General features: G+C 46.9%; 1 protein-coding gene across 1 annotated transcript in view; it reads left to right on the top strand.

Annotated features, from left to right (window-relative positions):
* ESR2 (estrogen receptor 2) overlaps positions 1-14,946 on the top strand; it is a 72,860-nt gene that overhangs the window by 53,348 nt on the left and 4,566 nt on the right. The window contains exons 6-8 of the mRNA XM_082218080.1: positions 1,225-1,363; positions 3,194-3,327; positions 7,676-7,856. Coding sequence (XP_082074206.1) covers positions 1,225-1,363; positions 3,194-3,327; positions 7,676-7,856 — 454 coding nt within the window. The remainder of the gene's footprint in view (positions 1-1,224; positions 1,364-3,193; positions 3,328-7,675; positions 7,857-14,946) is intronic.

Here is a 14,946-nt window from a genome sequence, read left to right as displayed (position 1 = left end):
CGCCCTTTCTTTAGCATCCCAAATGAGGGAGCAGGACATTTGAGAGAGCACAGCACCACAGCACTAAGACCGGGTCCATATGGCAGGCTTTTTGCACTGTGTTGCCGCTGCAAAGTTCTAGAAGAAGACCTCTTTCATTTCCCAAGTTTCATTTGTGTGGTCTATACTTTGTTCGCCTCTCCCGCTGCTGCTTCTGCCTGCTTTTCTTCGCTGCCTTGGTGCGGGGGTGAAATATACCGCAGTTCAAAAAGAAAAGGAAAAGGGAGGCTTTTGTTGACATTCCTGTCTGGAGACAGGCTTCATCCTGTGTGCCAACAGCACAAGTACGGGGATCAGTTTTGTTAAAAGAAGTAATCCAGAACAGATAAGGAGTTGGTTTATGAGCAGACCAGGAACAAGCAGAAACTAGCCAAACTTGTTAATCCTCTTGAGTTAGCGTTGTCATATTTCAAAGAGTGAAAATCCGGACACAAAAGTCGTTGAACTTTATTTTAGTTTTGCCCATAGTTGTTGAGCTTGCAAGATCTCAAAAAAAGAGAGAGGAAGCTATTTTAAAGGGAATTCGCCAAAATCTAGACTTCCCACACGGCTTGCCATATGTCTGGATTAGACATTAGAAAGTTCCATCCCTTGCATTATACAAGGCTATTTCAGAAGGAAGGAAAGGGAAAGGGAAACTGTTTTTCCGTTTCTGACTCTCCAGAACCCCTCACAAGTATAAAATGTTCCAGTTCAGGGCTATTCCTTATACTGACTCAGCCAGTTTGTATTAGCTCAGTATTGTTGACATCAACTGCTACCAGCTCTATCCAAGGTCTCAGGTAGAAGGTCTCTTCCATTACCTGCTACCTGATATGTTTAACACAAGAGTGGAAGGCTGCAAGTGAAAATGAAGGTCTCCTTTCCCCCTTTGCTCAGATCCTTGCCAGCCTCTCCACCACCTGCCGCCCTGGGTTTTCCGTGTGCATATCTCCTCTTCGGGAGGATGACGCACGATGCCCAAAGCCCTGTGAGATCAAGAGATTAAGTGCTGCCAGCCTGGAAAAGTTCATGGTTTCTCTGGTTTTAAAAATGGCATTCAAAGATGCGAGGCATTCAAAGTTCTGATTCTGAAATGATTCGATGCTTTCGAAAGTCACACTTTTCCGTTCTAGAAAAAGTTGGGTGGTTAAGCGGATGTTTACGATGTAATGACACGCTCCCCCCCCTTTCCTCCCCTTAAAGGCTTTATAGAACTCAGTCTTTTCGATCAAGTAAGGCTTTTGGAAAGCTGTTGGCTCGAAGTGTTGATGGTGGGTCTGATGTGGAGATCCATCGATCACCCTGGCAAGCTCATCTTCGCGCCAGATCTCGTACTCGACAGGTGAGAAAATGAAGCGTCTTTGGGGCTTACGGGGCTCCTTTTCATTTTTGCTTGTTAGTTTGATCAGCATTTCAACCTTGTGGCACAGAAACATCGTGGGGGCTGCCAACGTGGACACTTTAATGGGGGATAAGACATTTGTGTAGGGTGAAGCTATCCATGGTGGCTACCAAGCATGCTGACTGCATTCTGCCATCAGTATTGGAGATGACAAGCCTCTGAAAACTGGGGAATATAAGTTCTGTTGTGCTCATGCCTTGCTTGTGACCTTCTCAGGGCATCTTTTGGGCTGTTGTGGGAAGAGGACTAGTTGGGCCTTTGTCGTAATAATGAAAATATTTGAAGTCCTTAAAACCATAGAATTAGAAGGGACCACAAGGGTCATCTAGTCCAGGGGTCAGCAAACCTTTTCAGCAGGGGGCCTGTCCACTGTCCCTCAGACCTTGTGAGGGGCTGGACTGTCTTTTTTTTTTGGGGGGGGAGAACGAATTCCTATGCTCCACAAATAACACAGAGATGCATTTTGAATAAAAGAACACATTCTACTCATGTAAAAACACGCTGATTCGCGTGGTCCACGGGCCAGATTTAGAAGGCGATTGGGCCAGATCCAGCCCCCAGGTCTTAGTTTGCCTACCCATGATCTTGTCCAACCCCCTACAATGCAGAAGTCTTTCACCCAACATGGGCTCGAATCCACGACCCCGAGATTAAGAATCTCATGTTCTACCGACCAAGCTAAAGAAACCTTTCAAGTTACAGTTCCTAACATTGGAATAACTACACTCACCATGAGAAACCTCCAGATGATTGCCAAGCAGAGCATATGGTGATAGGCTAATAATAATAATAATAATACTATAGGAATAATTTTCTGGGGTGAATTTCAAGCCAGGCTTGGGAATCTGTGACCCTCCGGATGTTGCTGGACTCCTAGATAGGAATGGATGAATCTTCAATTTCAGGTCTCTAAGTTTATTTTCCCGGTCAGAAATTCAGTTAACCACAACTGGTGCAGCAACTTACGATTTTTGCAAATAAACAATTCTCATGAATATTTGCCAGCATTTTCATGTGAATTTCTCTGCAACAATTTCCTCTAATAAGATGCATTCCGTATGTTATTTTCACTAATATATTATGCACATTTCCCCCTAATATATGCACTATGGTACATATTGTTTGGTTGGAGACCAAAATTCAGTGATGTGTGAATGTCAAAGGATAACTTTGTTTTATGGGTGGAACAAGTGGAAATTACGTCGTTTCTATTTAAAATGCAAATGAAATCGAATTTCTCCTCTCCTCTCAAACTCCCACCAGCTCCAGTCAGCAGAGATAGTGAGGGATGATTGGCGTTGTAGCCTAACAACTTCTGAGGGGCTGCAGGTTCTTCATTTGCATTGTAAAGGCAAGGACAAGGATTTTGTGGAATACACTTGGAATTTCAAGGTGCTCTTTTCAAAGACAAAGCAAAAACTGTGGATGTTGACAAAAAAGGCAAATACAGTGGTACCTCTGGTTAAGAGCTTAATTTGTTCCGGAGGTCCGTTCTTAACCTGAAACTGTTCTTAACCTGAGGTACCACTTTAGCTAATGGGGTCTCCCGCTGTCGCCGCGCTGCTGGCATGCGATTTCTGATCTCATCCTGAGGTAAAGTTCTTAACCCAAGGTACTACTTCCGGGTTAGCGGAGTCTGTAACCTGAAGCATTTGTACCCGAGGTACCACTGTACATACTAGAGCATACTGGAGTGTTTTGGTGTTGTTGTTTTTTAAAAGGAAATGCTGCTTTGCATCCTCAGTAATTCTTTTATGTCTCCAAAATTAGGGATGAAGGGAAATGTGTGGAAGGAATTTTGGAAATCTTTGACATGCTTTTGGCGACGACTTCAAGGCTCCGGGAACTGAAATTGCAGCACAAGGAATATATTTGTGTCAAGGCCATGATCCTCCTCAATTCCAGTGAGTAGACGCTTCAGTCATGTCAAGCTGTGCTTATTACCGGGAACAAAAAGTTGGGTGGTAGCAGAAGAAATACCAAAGGGCACAAGAGCCATTAAGGCAAAGGGAGTAATAAATGCCCTAAGTGCTTTTTCCGTCCTCATTCTCTAATGGTTTTATGACTGGTACACAGAACTAATACTCAGGTCACCACGTGCCGTTTCATCCTAGACACAAAGGCAAAACTTAAGGACCCTTAATGAAGCTGCGTGCAACCTGGGACTTGAGCAGTTACTCCTCAGTGCCTGCCCATCCGTGAGGCAGACTGAGGTGACTGCCTCAGGTGGCAGAATCCAAGCGGCACCTCTGTGGACAGGCCTCCCCACTGTCACTGGAGAAGGGAAGAGAAGCAGAGGCTTTCAGGTTCTGGCGAGTTCTCGTGGGAGCCCCACAAAATCTTGTCAGAGCCCAGTGAGCAGAGGAAGGGGGAGCGGTGGGGGCGGAGCGCTCTGGATGTCACCACTGAGGGGTGTGACAAAATGCTGGGCAGCACTCTCCGTGGGGCCTGCAGCGCACCTGAGCCACGCATCTCTCCTGGGGAGTGACGCAGTGGCTTGGGTGCCCACAGGCTCCACGCTGCCCCGAACAGTCCGCGCGCTGCCTCCCCCTCAGCTGTAGGGCGGCTGAGTGGGAGGAGGCAGGCAGACTCCTCGGAGGCCCCGTGGAGCATCCTGCCCTCGCTGGCCCCACCCCAGGGTGCAGGGCACGCATGCCACCCCAGGCACCCGATCGGCTTGCTCTGCCGCTGCCAGTGAGATCTTGCCAGCCATGTAACCCTGATAAGCGAGGCTATGGAGGGGGTGGCAAATGGGAGTTTTGTGCCCACAGAAGTGCCCCATTTTGCCTCAGGCAGAGAGGTAGGACAGGCTGCCCCTGTCCCTCACACTTGGTTTGAATCACGCTGCTGTTCATACTCATGCACAAGGCTGACCTAGGGAGCAATGAGATTTAAAACTGCTTTCATTTTTTCTGGGAAGTGGCTGTTGTGTTCCCTTAAAGGTAAAGGAACCCCTGACCATTAGGTCCAGTTGTGACCGACTCTGGGGTTGTGGTGCTTATCTCGCTTTATTGGCCGAGGGAGCCGGCGTACAGCTTCCGGGTCATGTGGCCAGCATGACTAAGCCGCTTCTGGCGAACCAGAGCAGCGCACAGAAATGCCGTTTACCTTCCCGCCGGAGCGGTACCTATTTATCTACTTGCACTTTGACGTGCTTTCAAACTGCTAGGTTGTTCCCTTAGGTCTGCTCTTATCAGACCACAGGCTGCTGCCCAACTCTGAATGGGGCAGATACATCCAGCTGCTATTTGTCTGCGAATCTTCAATGAAATAACATGAAATATCAATATTTCAAAGGGGGGAAGCATGTTCTTAACTGCCACTTAGCTAGTTAAACTAAATATCCTTGCCATCAATGCGTATGAGGCTTTGTAGGGTTTTTTTTTAAAGTCCCCTAAGGAACGTACAATTGACATTTCAGCAGTGATGGCGGGGCAACTGGGTTAGCAGGAGAAGAGGCAAGAAAAGAAAGAACAGTGAATGGAAGGGGCGAGATTATTAGAGAGAGAATATGAGCAAAAGCAATTACATATATTTAACTTGGGTTGGGGTGGAGAATGAAGATAAAGGGATTAAGCTAAAGGTGTTTGAAAAGGTGGCTTTTAAGCAGAGATGCTGGCAAAGTTCTCCTGAGTCAAGATAATTGACTTGCGAAAGAGCACAGTAAAGAGCAGATGAGCTTTTAAAGTGTCAGTGTAAAAACATAGCACAACAGTTTCAAACATCTTCTCTTCCCTCTTTGCCTGTCTTCTTTCCAAGACACGTTCTAGCTTGCAATATGCAACGCTCCCCTCACTAACACAAGAACATCCCATCCAAATTCTCTCTTACATTGAAACAAATGACGCTTCTCATCCAATATCACCCATCCCATTCTATTCTCACTGATCACACTCTTCCACTGATACTCACAAGCACACCCTCCACCTAATCTCTCCAATATCTCCCACTCAGATGTCCGTTAACATCAATCATGCCTTCCACTCGACTAAAAAATTATTGCAGAAACACCAGGAGACGACATCACTCACTGATGAAACCATATAAAATATCAAAACAAAATCGCTACCCACCAATCGCACAGACGCACCATTCTAGGTAGTAACTCTGGTTGCTAACTCTGGTTGCTACCTCTCAACTAAGGATTCCTTCCTCTCACCAAGTCATGGCCTCAGACATTTACTGTTATTTATTAATTTATATGGGACGTGGGTGGCGCTGTGGGTTAAACCACTGAGCCTAGGACTTGCCGATCAGAAGGTCGGCGGTTCGAATCCCTGCAACGGGGTGAGCTCCCGTTGCTTGGTCCCTGCTCCTGCCAACTTAGCAGTTCGAAAGAACGTCAAAGTGCAAGTAGATAAATAGGTACCACTCCGGTGGGAAGGTAAACGGCGTTTCTGTGCGCTGCTCTGGTTCGCCAGAAGCGGCTTAGTCATGCTGGCCACAGGACCCGGAAGCTGTACGCCGGCTCCCTCGGCCAGTAAAGCGAGATGAGCACCGCAACCCCAGAGTCGGTCACGACTGGATCTAATGGTCAGGGGTCCCTTTACCTTTACCTTTATTAATTTGTATACTGCTTCTAAGCCATTCGAAGCTATAAAAGCCAATTACAAAATGCCAACCTCCTACATTAAAGCACACCCACTGAAACACCGAAATAAACAACAGTGATTAAAATATGCTGCAAAACAATACAGCCAACATAACTGAGAGACCCCTCTCAAGAGATCAACCATAGTTTCTTCAAGAGCTGACAGAGTGCCGTTACCTCAGGGGCCTTTTGTATTTCAGCAGGGAGGGCATTCCTGTAATACCAAGACTTTTTTTCAGCTGGAACGCACCGGAACTCAGTTCCGGCACCTCTCCGGTGGGCACCGTTGCCATTATAAGAGAACAAGGGAATTCTAGCACCTCTTTTCCTAGAAAAATAAAGGTAAAGGGACTCCTGACCATTAGGTCCAGTCATTACCGACTCTGGGGTTGCGGCGCTCATCTCACTTTATTGGCCGAGGGAGCCGGTGTACAGCTTCCAGGTCATGACTAAGCTGCTTCTGGCAAATCAGAGCAGCGCACAGAAACACTGTTTACCTTTCCGTCGGAGCGGTACCTATTTATCTACTTGCACTTTGACATGCTTTCGAACTGCTAGGTTGGCAGGAGCAGGGACCAAGCAACGGGCGCTCACCCCGTCGTGGGGATTCGAACTGCCAACCTTCTGATTGGCAAGTCCTAGGCTCTGTGGTTTATCCCACAGCGCCACCCGCGTCCCAGAAAAATAGCACTGCGTAATACTGAGATGAGTTCTTGCTCCTGTCTCCTGCAGTATGCATGGGAAAAGCATACGTATTTGCAAAAGGTCTCAAATTTAAGGCAGTATCCAAATAGGGTGTTGGTTGGCACAAGTTTTTTGCTTGCACAGTCTCCTAACCCAGGCCTACATCCTAAATCTGTTCTAGGGTGATGGGAAATTAAGGCTGGATACCAGCCCTTAATCTCTACATCTGACTTAAAAGGAGCAGGGAGCAGGGTCTGGGAATGACCTCCACCTGTCAGCCACTGCCAATCAGTGTAGACATTACTGGGCTTGATGGGTGAATAGACTGACCTGTTACAAGACAGTTCCTATATGTAATTAATTACATATGTCACCCCCATTTTCTTTCTTAAATCATAATCTCGGTGGCGAAAATGTTCTAGAGTCAACCAATTTATGGAGATGACTTCAATTTTTCCATATAGAGGTGATGGAAAATGTAGTGTTTCCAGGCACACACATTTTGTATGGAATTGGAACCAAGTTGTCGCCTGATCCTAAACCTATTTCCTTGGAAAGTATAGCTGCAGCTCAGTGCATTGCATGCGGAAGGTTCAATCCTTGCCATTATCAGGTGGGACTAGGTAAAACATGCACCAACAACCCTGGGGAGCTGCTGCCAGTCTGTGCTGCCAGTACTGAATGAGATGGAGCAATGGTTCAATTTGGGATGGAGCAGCTTCCTGAATACCACATGTTCAACACGTGTGAATGTGTGTCTCTACAAAGTTGCAAGTAACTATGTTCTACCTCCACAGTCAGTTGCTACTGAATACCAGTTTCTGGGAACTGGAAGTAAGTGGCCACAGTTGCACTCAAGCACACTTTGGGAAGCTTCCCAGGCTGAGCTACTGTAGATGAGCCACACACACACACACCCCGACGCAGTACAGCTCTTATTCCTTAAACTCTGCTCATTTGGCATCTTTCTTGCATAGATATGTATACAGTCTCCTCAGCTGCAGGAGAGTCCGAGAGCAACAAGAAACTGAGTCACCTGCTGAACTCTGTGACGGACGCCTTGGTGTGGGTCATTTCAAAGAGCGGGGTCCCTTTGGCCCAACAGACGACACGCCTGGCGAACTTGCTGATGCTGCTCTCACATGTCCGGCACGCAAGGTAAGGCCATTCTAGGGGGTGATCCAGATTCCCATCCTAGAGACCGTCAGCCATTTTTAAAAAATCTGTGGCAAAAAGCAACAGCAGGGCAGATGACTGGCCTGCTCAAGTTTTAGGTGTCCATTTCTCTTTTCCTCTTATTTTTGTTGACTCCCCACCCTTTTTTCCCATGGAGTTGTAGTTTTCCCCCTTCTGCTGCACCCTATTTTCTATCTGTCAAATCATAACCACAATAATCTAATTCCTTTTGTTGCTCATAGCTCAAATCCTGCTTGCAAGTTCACCATACTATAATATTTCTTTAAATAGTCCGAAAAAGGCATCCATTCTTCCAGGATGTTAGCTTATCCCGAATCAGTCCTCTGGTCCATGTATCACAATCTTTCTCAATGTTGCGTTTCCAGCTTTTGCTGGACTACAACTCCCATCATCCCTGGCCACTCTTACTGCTAGCTAGGGGAGGATGGGAGTTGTTGCTCAACAACAGCTGGGGACTCAAGGTTGAGAAAGGCTGGTGTAGCACATTATCCAGATTTCAGGTCTGCCAGATCTAGTCTGGTTTTTATTAGAGTCCCAAGAGCTCTTAACTAGAAGCAAGGGGGAAAGACAGTTGGAATGCAAGAACAAAGTGTCTCTGAGTGCGTTCTGAGTCAAGGAATTTGTTTTCAGTACCAAGACTAAAGAGAGCTCACTGTCCTTTCCCACAAGAATCTAGCCCTGGTTAGCGTTCTTCATTTTGACAACTGAATTTAGGTGGGGGAAAAGATCGCCGTTGTAAATAAGCAAGAGTCTGTACTTAAGGAGGCAACAATTTCCATCCCGTACCGTGTTCATCACAAACAGCCTTGCTTCCATTCTTCCACACTTCAGCTTCCCCTAAAACCTACATTGTTCTCACTATCTGTTGTGGCTGAAACTAACATACATTGGCTTGCTGATGTAGTGCAAGACCATGGGGTGTTGTTTTGGAACATACAAATTGGTGGTTCGCTTTGTGCTTTGTGACCAGTGTTACGAACATGGTGGTTCCGCATTTTGAGCTAATGCTTTCTTAAGTTAAGCTTGCTTTGCATTGGGATTCCAAAAACTGTGCCCTTCATTGAAAGAAGTTGGCTGATGGTTTTGTCTACAAAAGGGCTCCTTGTTCTCAGTGGGCAGTTGGGTAGTTTAAACTGAGAAGCAAATCTTAACTGCAATGGAGCACTTGTGTTTTCCCAAGGCTTCTGATCGTAAACCATGGACGATAAGGCTATCGGTATCTACTAGACACAACGGCCATATGTAATCTGCAGGTTCAGAGGCACTATGCTGTTGTGAATATCAGCTGCTGGTGAGCCACAACAAGAGAGAGCTGTTGTCATGTTGTCCTGCTTGCTAGCTAGCTTCCCAGAGGCATCTGATTAGCTGCTTGTGGGAACAGAATGCTGAAAGAGATGGTCCCCTTTGTCTTATCCTGCTGTGCTCTCCTTGTGTTCTCTTGCTTGGTCTCACGGTACTCACTAATCAGGCAAGACTAGGTGGCCTTGTGCTCTCATCCAGGAGGGATGTTGGTATGATTTTGCTGGCATCGTGCTTAGTCCACTAAGCAGATCGAGGCTCTATTCAGGAGACTAGATTTGCCCTCAAGAGTTAACCCAAGTGCTATTAAAATACTCCGTTCAGGATAACATTCAGTTGGTTAGAGCGTGATGCTGAGAACGCCAAGGTTGCAGGTTCGATCCCTGCATTGGGCAGCTGCATATTCCTGCAATGCGGGGGGTTGGATTAGATGATCCTCAGGGTCCCTTCCAACTCTACAATTCTATGATGGTTCTGGTTTAGGCTGCATGGGCCATCGCATGAGGATGGTCTCATGATACTATTTATGCCTTGGGTTTGTTCCAAAGAAACAACTCACCCTAAGGTCAGACCAGTGGCGTAGCGTGGGTTGTCAGCACCCGGGGCAAGGCAAGTAATTTGCGCCCCCTAACCCGTGGATTTGCGCCCCCTAACCCTAACCCCCAGATGTTGCGCCCAGTGCGGCCGGCCCCCCCTGCACCCCCCACGCTACGCCACTGGGTCAGACTTTCCCCAGACTGCATCATTTCAGCTTGGAGATGGCATATTCAAATGCTCCTTTCCACACAAACCAAATGATGTTGGAGAAAAGGCTTGCCAAAGTCTCTTCTTCCTGGCAGCTGGTTTTCTATGTGCAACAAATTCTGTATACGGGACATCATTCAGCCACGATAGCTATGTACATTCAGTTGCAATCAGGTCCTGCTTGGAGGCTTCCCATAGACATCTGGTTGGCCTATGTGGGAACAGGATGCTAGCCTAGATGGGCCATTGGCCTGATCCTGTGGGCTCTGCTGCTGTTCTTAATTTTCCACCCATAGCCTGCAGCCATAAAGCCCAGGCACAATTTTGCTGCTTGGCGAGTTCTGGGTATAGACTGGATCCTCCCTGGGGGCATATCCAATAAGAATGGTAACTTCTTTAGATTTTCCTTGCAGAACTAAGACACGTTATATTTTTTTCACAAGGCAAAAAAGGCTATTCAGCCCTTGCATTGCTCACAAAATTATATCATAGGGTGGTAGAGGGATCCTTGGAAGGGATCCTTAGGGTCATCTAGTCCAGTGTTCCCCAACCTTGGGCCTCCAGCTGTTTTTGGACTACAACTCCCATCATCCCTCGCTAGCAAGACCAGTGGTCCAACCCCCTGCAATACAGGAATCTCCACTAAAGCATCCATGACAGATGGCCATCCAACCTCTGATCAAAAACCTCCAAGGAAGGAGATTTCACAACCTTCCATGGTCAAACAGCTCTTACCGTCAGAAAGTTCTTCCTGATGTTCAGTCGGAATCTCCTTTCTTGTAACTTGGAGCCATCGGTTCGAGTCCTACCCTCCAGAGCAGGAGAAAACAAGCTTTCGCCCTCTTCCAAGGGGGATATTAGAAGATGGCTGTCATATCTCCTCTCAGCCTCCTCTTTTCCAGCTTCATTCATTCTGAAAATTTCCAGTGCTGTTATAAATGCGTTCTGGGTCTTCATTTCAAAGGAATTCTGTGACTCACAAAAGGCAACAGGCAACAGCCTCTGTGGTTTTTCTGATGAGATAGCTGCTATCTCTGTCTGACGCATTCAGAACTCTAGGTTAGAGAAGTCAAGGCCTAAGTTTAAGTTGCTCTCATGTCATCAAACCCCAGAGTCAGCAACTAACTGTGTTCAACACTCACGTCTGGAAAATAATATCTAGCTGTTCTCCTACAAATATCCTATTGTTTTTTGTTTTGTTTTTAAATTAAGATCTTTGTACACTGCCTTAAACAGAAAGATGTCCTGGATTTCAATTGGTATGTTATTTTGCAAGTACATGCAGTATTACAGTGGCTGTGTTTGGATGGTAAAGGTAAAAGTAAAGGGACCCCTGACCATTAGGTCCAGTCGTGACCAACTCTGGGGTTGCGGTGCTCATCTCGCTTTATTGACCGAGGGAGCCAGCGTACAGCTTCCGGGTCATGTGGCCAGCATGACTAAGCTGCTTCTGGCGAACCAGAGCAGCGCATGGAAACACCGTTTACCTTCCCACCAAAGTGGTACCTATTTATCTACTTGCACTTTGATGTGCTTTCAAACTGCTAGGTTGGCAGGAGCAGGGACTGAGCAACAGGAGCTCACTCTGTCGCGGGGAATCAAACAACCGACCCTCTGATCGGCAAGTTTGGATGACATGGTATCAGCTGCCCTCCAACATCCCTTAGGGGGGATCCCCTATGGAAGGAAAGTTGTGACAATAGCAATGAAGTAACCTGAAAAGAAGTGCCAGAATTTCAATAGTTAACATTATAGAGTGGGTGGATGGGAAGCTCACTCGAAGGCCGAGGTGGAGGCATCAAGCATGTAGCCCCTTTTATGCTCCTGGGGTGCACCAGTCCTCCACAGTCTCCTCTCTGGTCCACCCCCCCCCCCCAGAAGCCTCAGCACCTGCGAGCCCAGCAACAAAGCTGATTGGCTCACAGTTCCACCACAGTCCATACCCTCTGTCCAATTGTGAGGCATGCACGATTCATTCTTCACACTCCCCCAATCTCTTTCTGTCTCTGTTTTAAATGGATGCCGGCTCTAAATATCTGTTCGTTTCATCACCTTTCTTTCAAGAAGAACAGAAATTGGACAAGAGTTTCCATTAATATTGCTGGATTGTATTTCTTCCCAGCAGAAGAGTAGATGAGTTTTGGCTGAATAAATGATTAGCGTGGATTCTTTTCTCTTTTTTTGCTCTGCCTGCCCCGGCAATTATGTATTCTTTGATAGTATTAGAAGTCCGCTCAGTAATGCTCAGTTATGTTAAACTGTTCGCTCATCACAGGAAAACGTATCCGTTCCTTTTCTCCCCCCTTTTAAAAAAATGACACATTAAAATGATTTGAATCAAATTATTTTAGTTGTATGTAGGAATGACCTCAGGAATATTGGGCTGCTGTTTTTCCAGCAGTGAAGATAAGGAATGGAGCAACTTGGTTTATGGCGTGTGTGTGTGTGTGTGTGTGTGTGTGTGTGTGTGTGTGTGCATTTCCATTAACCCAATTATTGACTGCATGAATGCAAAGCAAAACAGTACGTTAAACTATGGACTGAATAGCAGTATTGCAAAAATACTGTGGCACGAATGGGGAACCAGTAGCCATCTGGTTGTTGTCGGACTACACCTCTCATCATCCATGACCATTGGGCACAATGGCTAGGAATGATGGGAGTTGGAGTCCAGCAACATTTGTTGAGCCACAGGTTACCCAGCTCTGTGCTGGGCAGCCATCTTCCAACTGTTGTTGGACTACAGCTCCCATCAGCCCTAGCCAGCATGGCCAACAGTCAAGGATCATGGGAGTTGTAGTCCTAACAGCACCTGTAGGGCACCACATTGGCACATGATCTTACTCCAGTCACATTTTTCTTGTGAATGTAAACAGTCCAACACAACCCACTGTGGAGCAGAGCACTCATTGGCATCACAAAGTTTCCTCGTTTCCTCTTCTACTTTCTTTCCTGTTTGGCTAACATAAGTAGCTTGTAAGGTAAAGGGACCCCTGACCATTAGGTCCAGTCGTGGCCGACTCTAGGGTTGCGGTGCTCATCTCGCTTTATTGGCCGAGGGAGTACAGCTTCTGGGTCATGTGGCCAGCAGGACTAAGCCGCTTCTGGCAAACCAGAGCAGCGCACGGAAATGCCGTTTTCCTTCCCGCCGGAGTGGTACCTATTTATCTACTTGCACTTTGACGTGCTTTCGAATGGCTCGGTTGGCAGGAGCAGGGACCAAGCAATGGGAGCTCACCCCGTCATGGGGATTCGAACCACGACCTTCTGATCAGCAAGTCCTAGGCTCTGTAGCTTAACCCACAGCGCCACCCGTGTCCCTATGTAACTTGAGAAAGGCTCAAAAGCAATTTTGAAGCCTCCTGTGTGAAAATGCACTTAGGTACTCAGCTGGCTTGCCATGGCAGAGACTACATTTGCAAGCTCCAATGAGGTAGCCAAGTTCGGAGAAGATGGAACAGACTGTACCACTTCAGCTGTGTGTGAATGGGAGGGGAGGCAAGATACGAAAAAATAATTCTTGTAGGTAGAAAATTACTCCATCAGGGAGAGCAAGTCTAGGTCAGGACTCTCATTCTGTGCTAATGTTCTGCCTCCAGGGTGTTTAGAAGCATTTAGAAATGTCACACACAAACATCTCCGCCTGAAGTGGTACAGACCAGTTTACCACCTCATTCTGAATTACGTCTGCTGCAGATATCTGCTGTCTGGCTCTAATGCTTAATGGCAAGAACCTTGCACACAACTCTTACTTGCCCCCAGTTCATAGAATTGTAGAGATGGAAGGGACCCCGAGGGTCATCTAGTCCAACCCCCTGCAATGCAGGAATCTCAACTAAAGCATCCATGACAGATGGCCATCCAACCTCTGCTTAGAAACCTCCAGTGAAGGAGAGTTCCACTGCTGAGCAGCTCTTACCCCAATAAGGTTTTTCCTGCTGTTTAGTTTGGAATCTCCTTTCTTGCAATTTGAATCCATTGCTTTGGGTCCAGAGCAGGAGAAAACAAACTTGCTCCACCCTCCATGCAACAGCACTTTAGATATCTGAAGATGGCTAGCGTATCTCCTCTCAGTCTCCTCTTTTCCAGGCTAAACATACCCAGCTCCTTCAACCGTTCCTCATCAGGCTTGGTTTCCAGACCCTTGATCATCGTGGTCGCCTTCCTCTGCACATGCTGACAACTTCATGGCATGGAGGAAATGAAACATTCATTGAGAGGGATGGATTAGCCGTTAGCTTAACTAGAGTGGGGTCCCCAAACTAAGGTCCGCGGGCCGAATAAGGCCTGAGGGACTCGTTTATCCAGCCTGCGGCGACCCTGCCGCCCGCTGCCACTGCCCACTCTTACTGGCGCGGCACTGCGCTGCACAGCTGCCCACTTCCAGGTCGGAGGAGCACCAGAAGTAGCTTGTGCGCATGCGCAAGTGTTATTTCCGGTGCACAGCCTTGTCGGAGGAGACCCATGCGCATGTGCACAAGCTATTTCCAGTGCTTCTCCAACCTGGAAGTGCACCGGAAATAGCGTGTGCACACGCGTATCGTCACGCGCTCCCCTGCCCTCTTGCCCACCACATGATTGGCGCTGGAGACACTGGCCTGAGGCGCGGTACGTTTCCTGACCCCTGAACTAGAGCATCAGATGCATAGCAGGGAAGAGGAGGATGTCCAGTGGTTGACAGTGCTTTTATTGCTTTGAGACGGAAATTCCACAGGTGCCTCTCTTCTCAATAAAAAGTTAATGGCAAGTCACAATGCATAAAATGCCACAAAACATACAAAACCATGTATTTTTTTTTATTGATACACCAAAAAAGGAGAAAACAAGACAAAAATACAAACAAAACAGTGATAAAGACAATATTAATTACAAATCAATAAAGCAAAAAGCGGTCCTTGGACTATAGACCCGACCTCCCGTCCATTCCTTGTTTCAATTATCTATTATTTGTTGCCAATGCACATTTTTATCTTAAACTAACTAGTTATTGATTTATCCTAGGTTTCAT

The sequence above is a fragment of the Podarcis vaucheri genome (genome assembly GCF_965113315.1).
Source record: "Podarcis vaucheri genome assembly, chromosome: 1".
Taxonomy (NCBI): Eukaryota; Metazoa; Chordata; class Lepidosauria; order Squamata; family Lacertidae; genus Podarcis; species Podarcis vaucheri.
The sequence above is the reverse complement of the archived record's forward strand: the minus strand, read 5'-3'. Positions and strand labels throughout refer to the sequence as shown.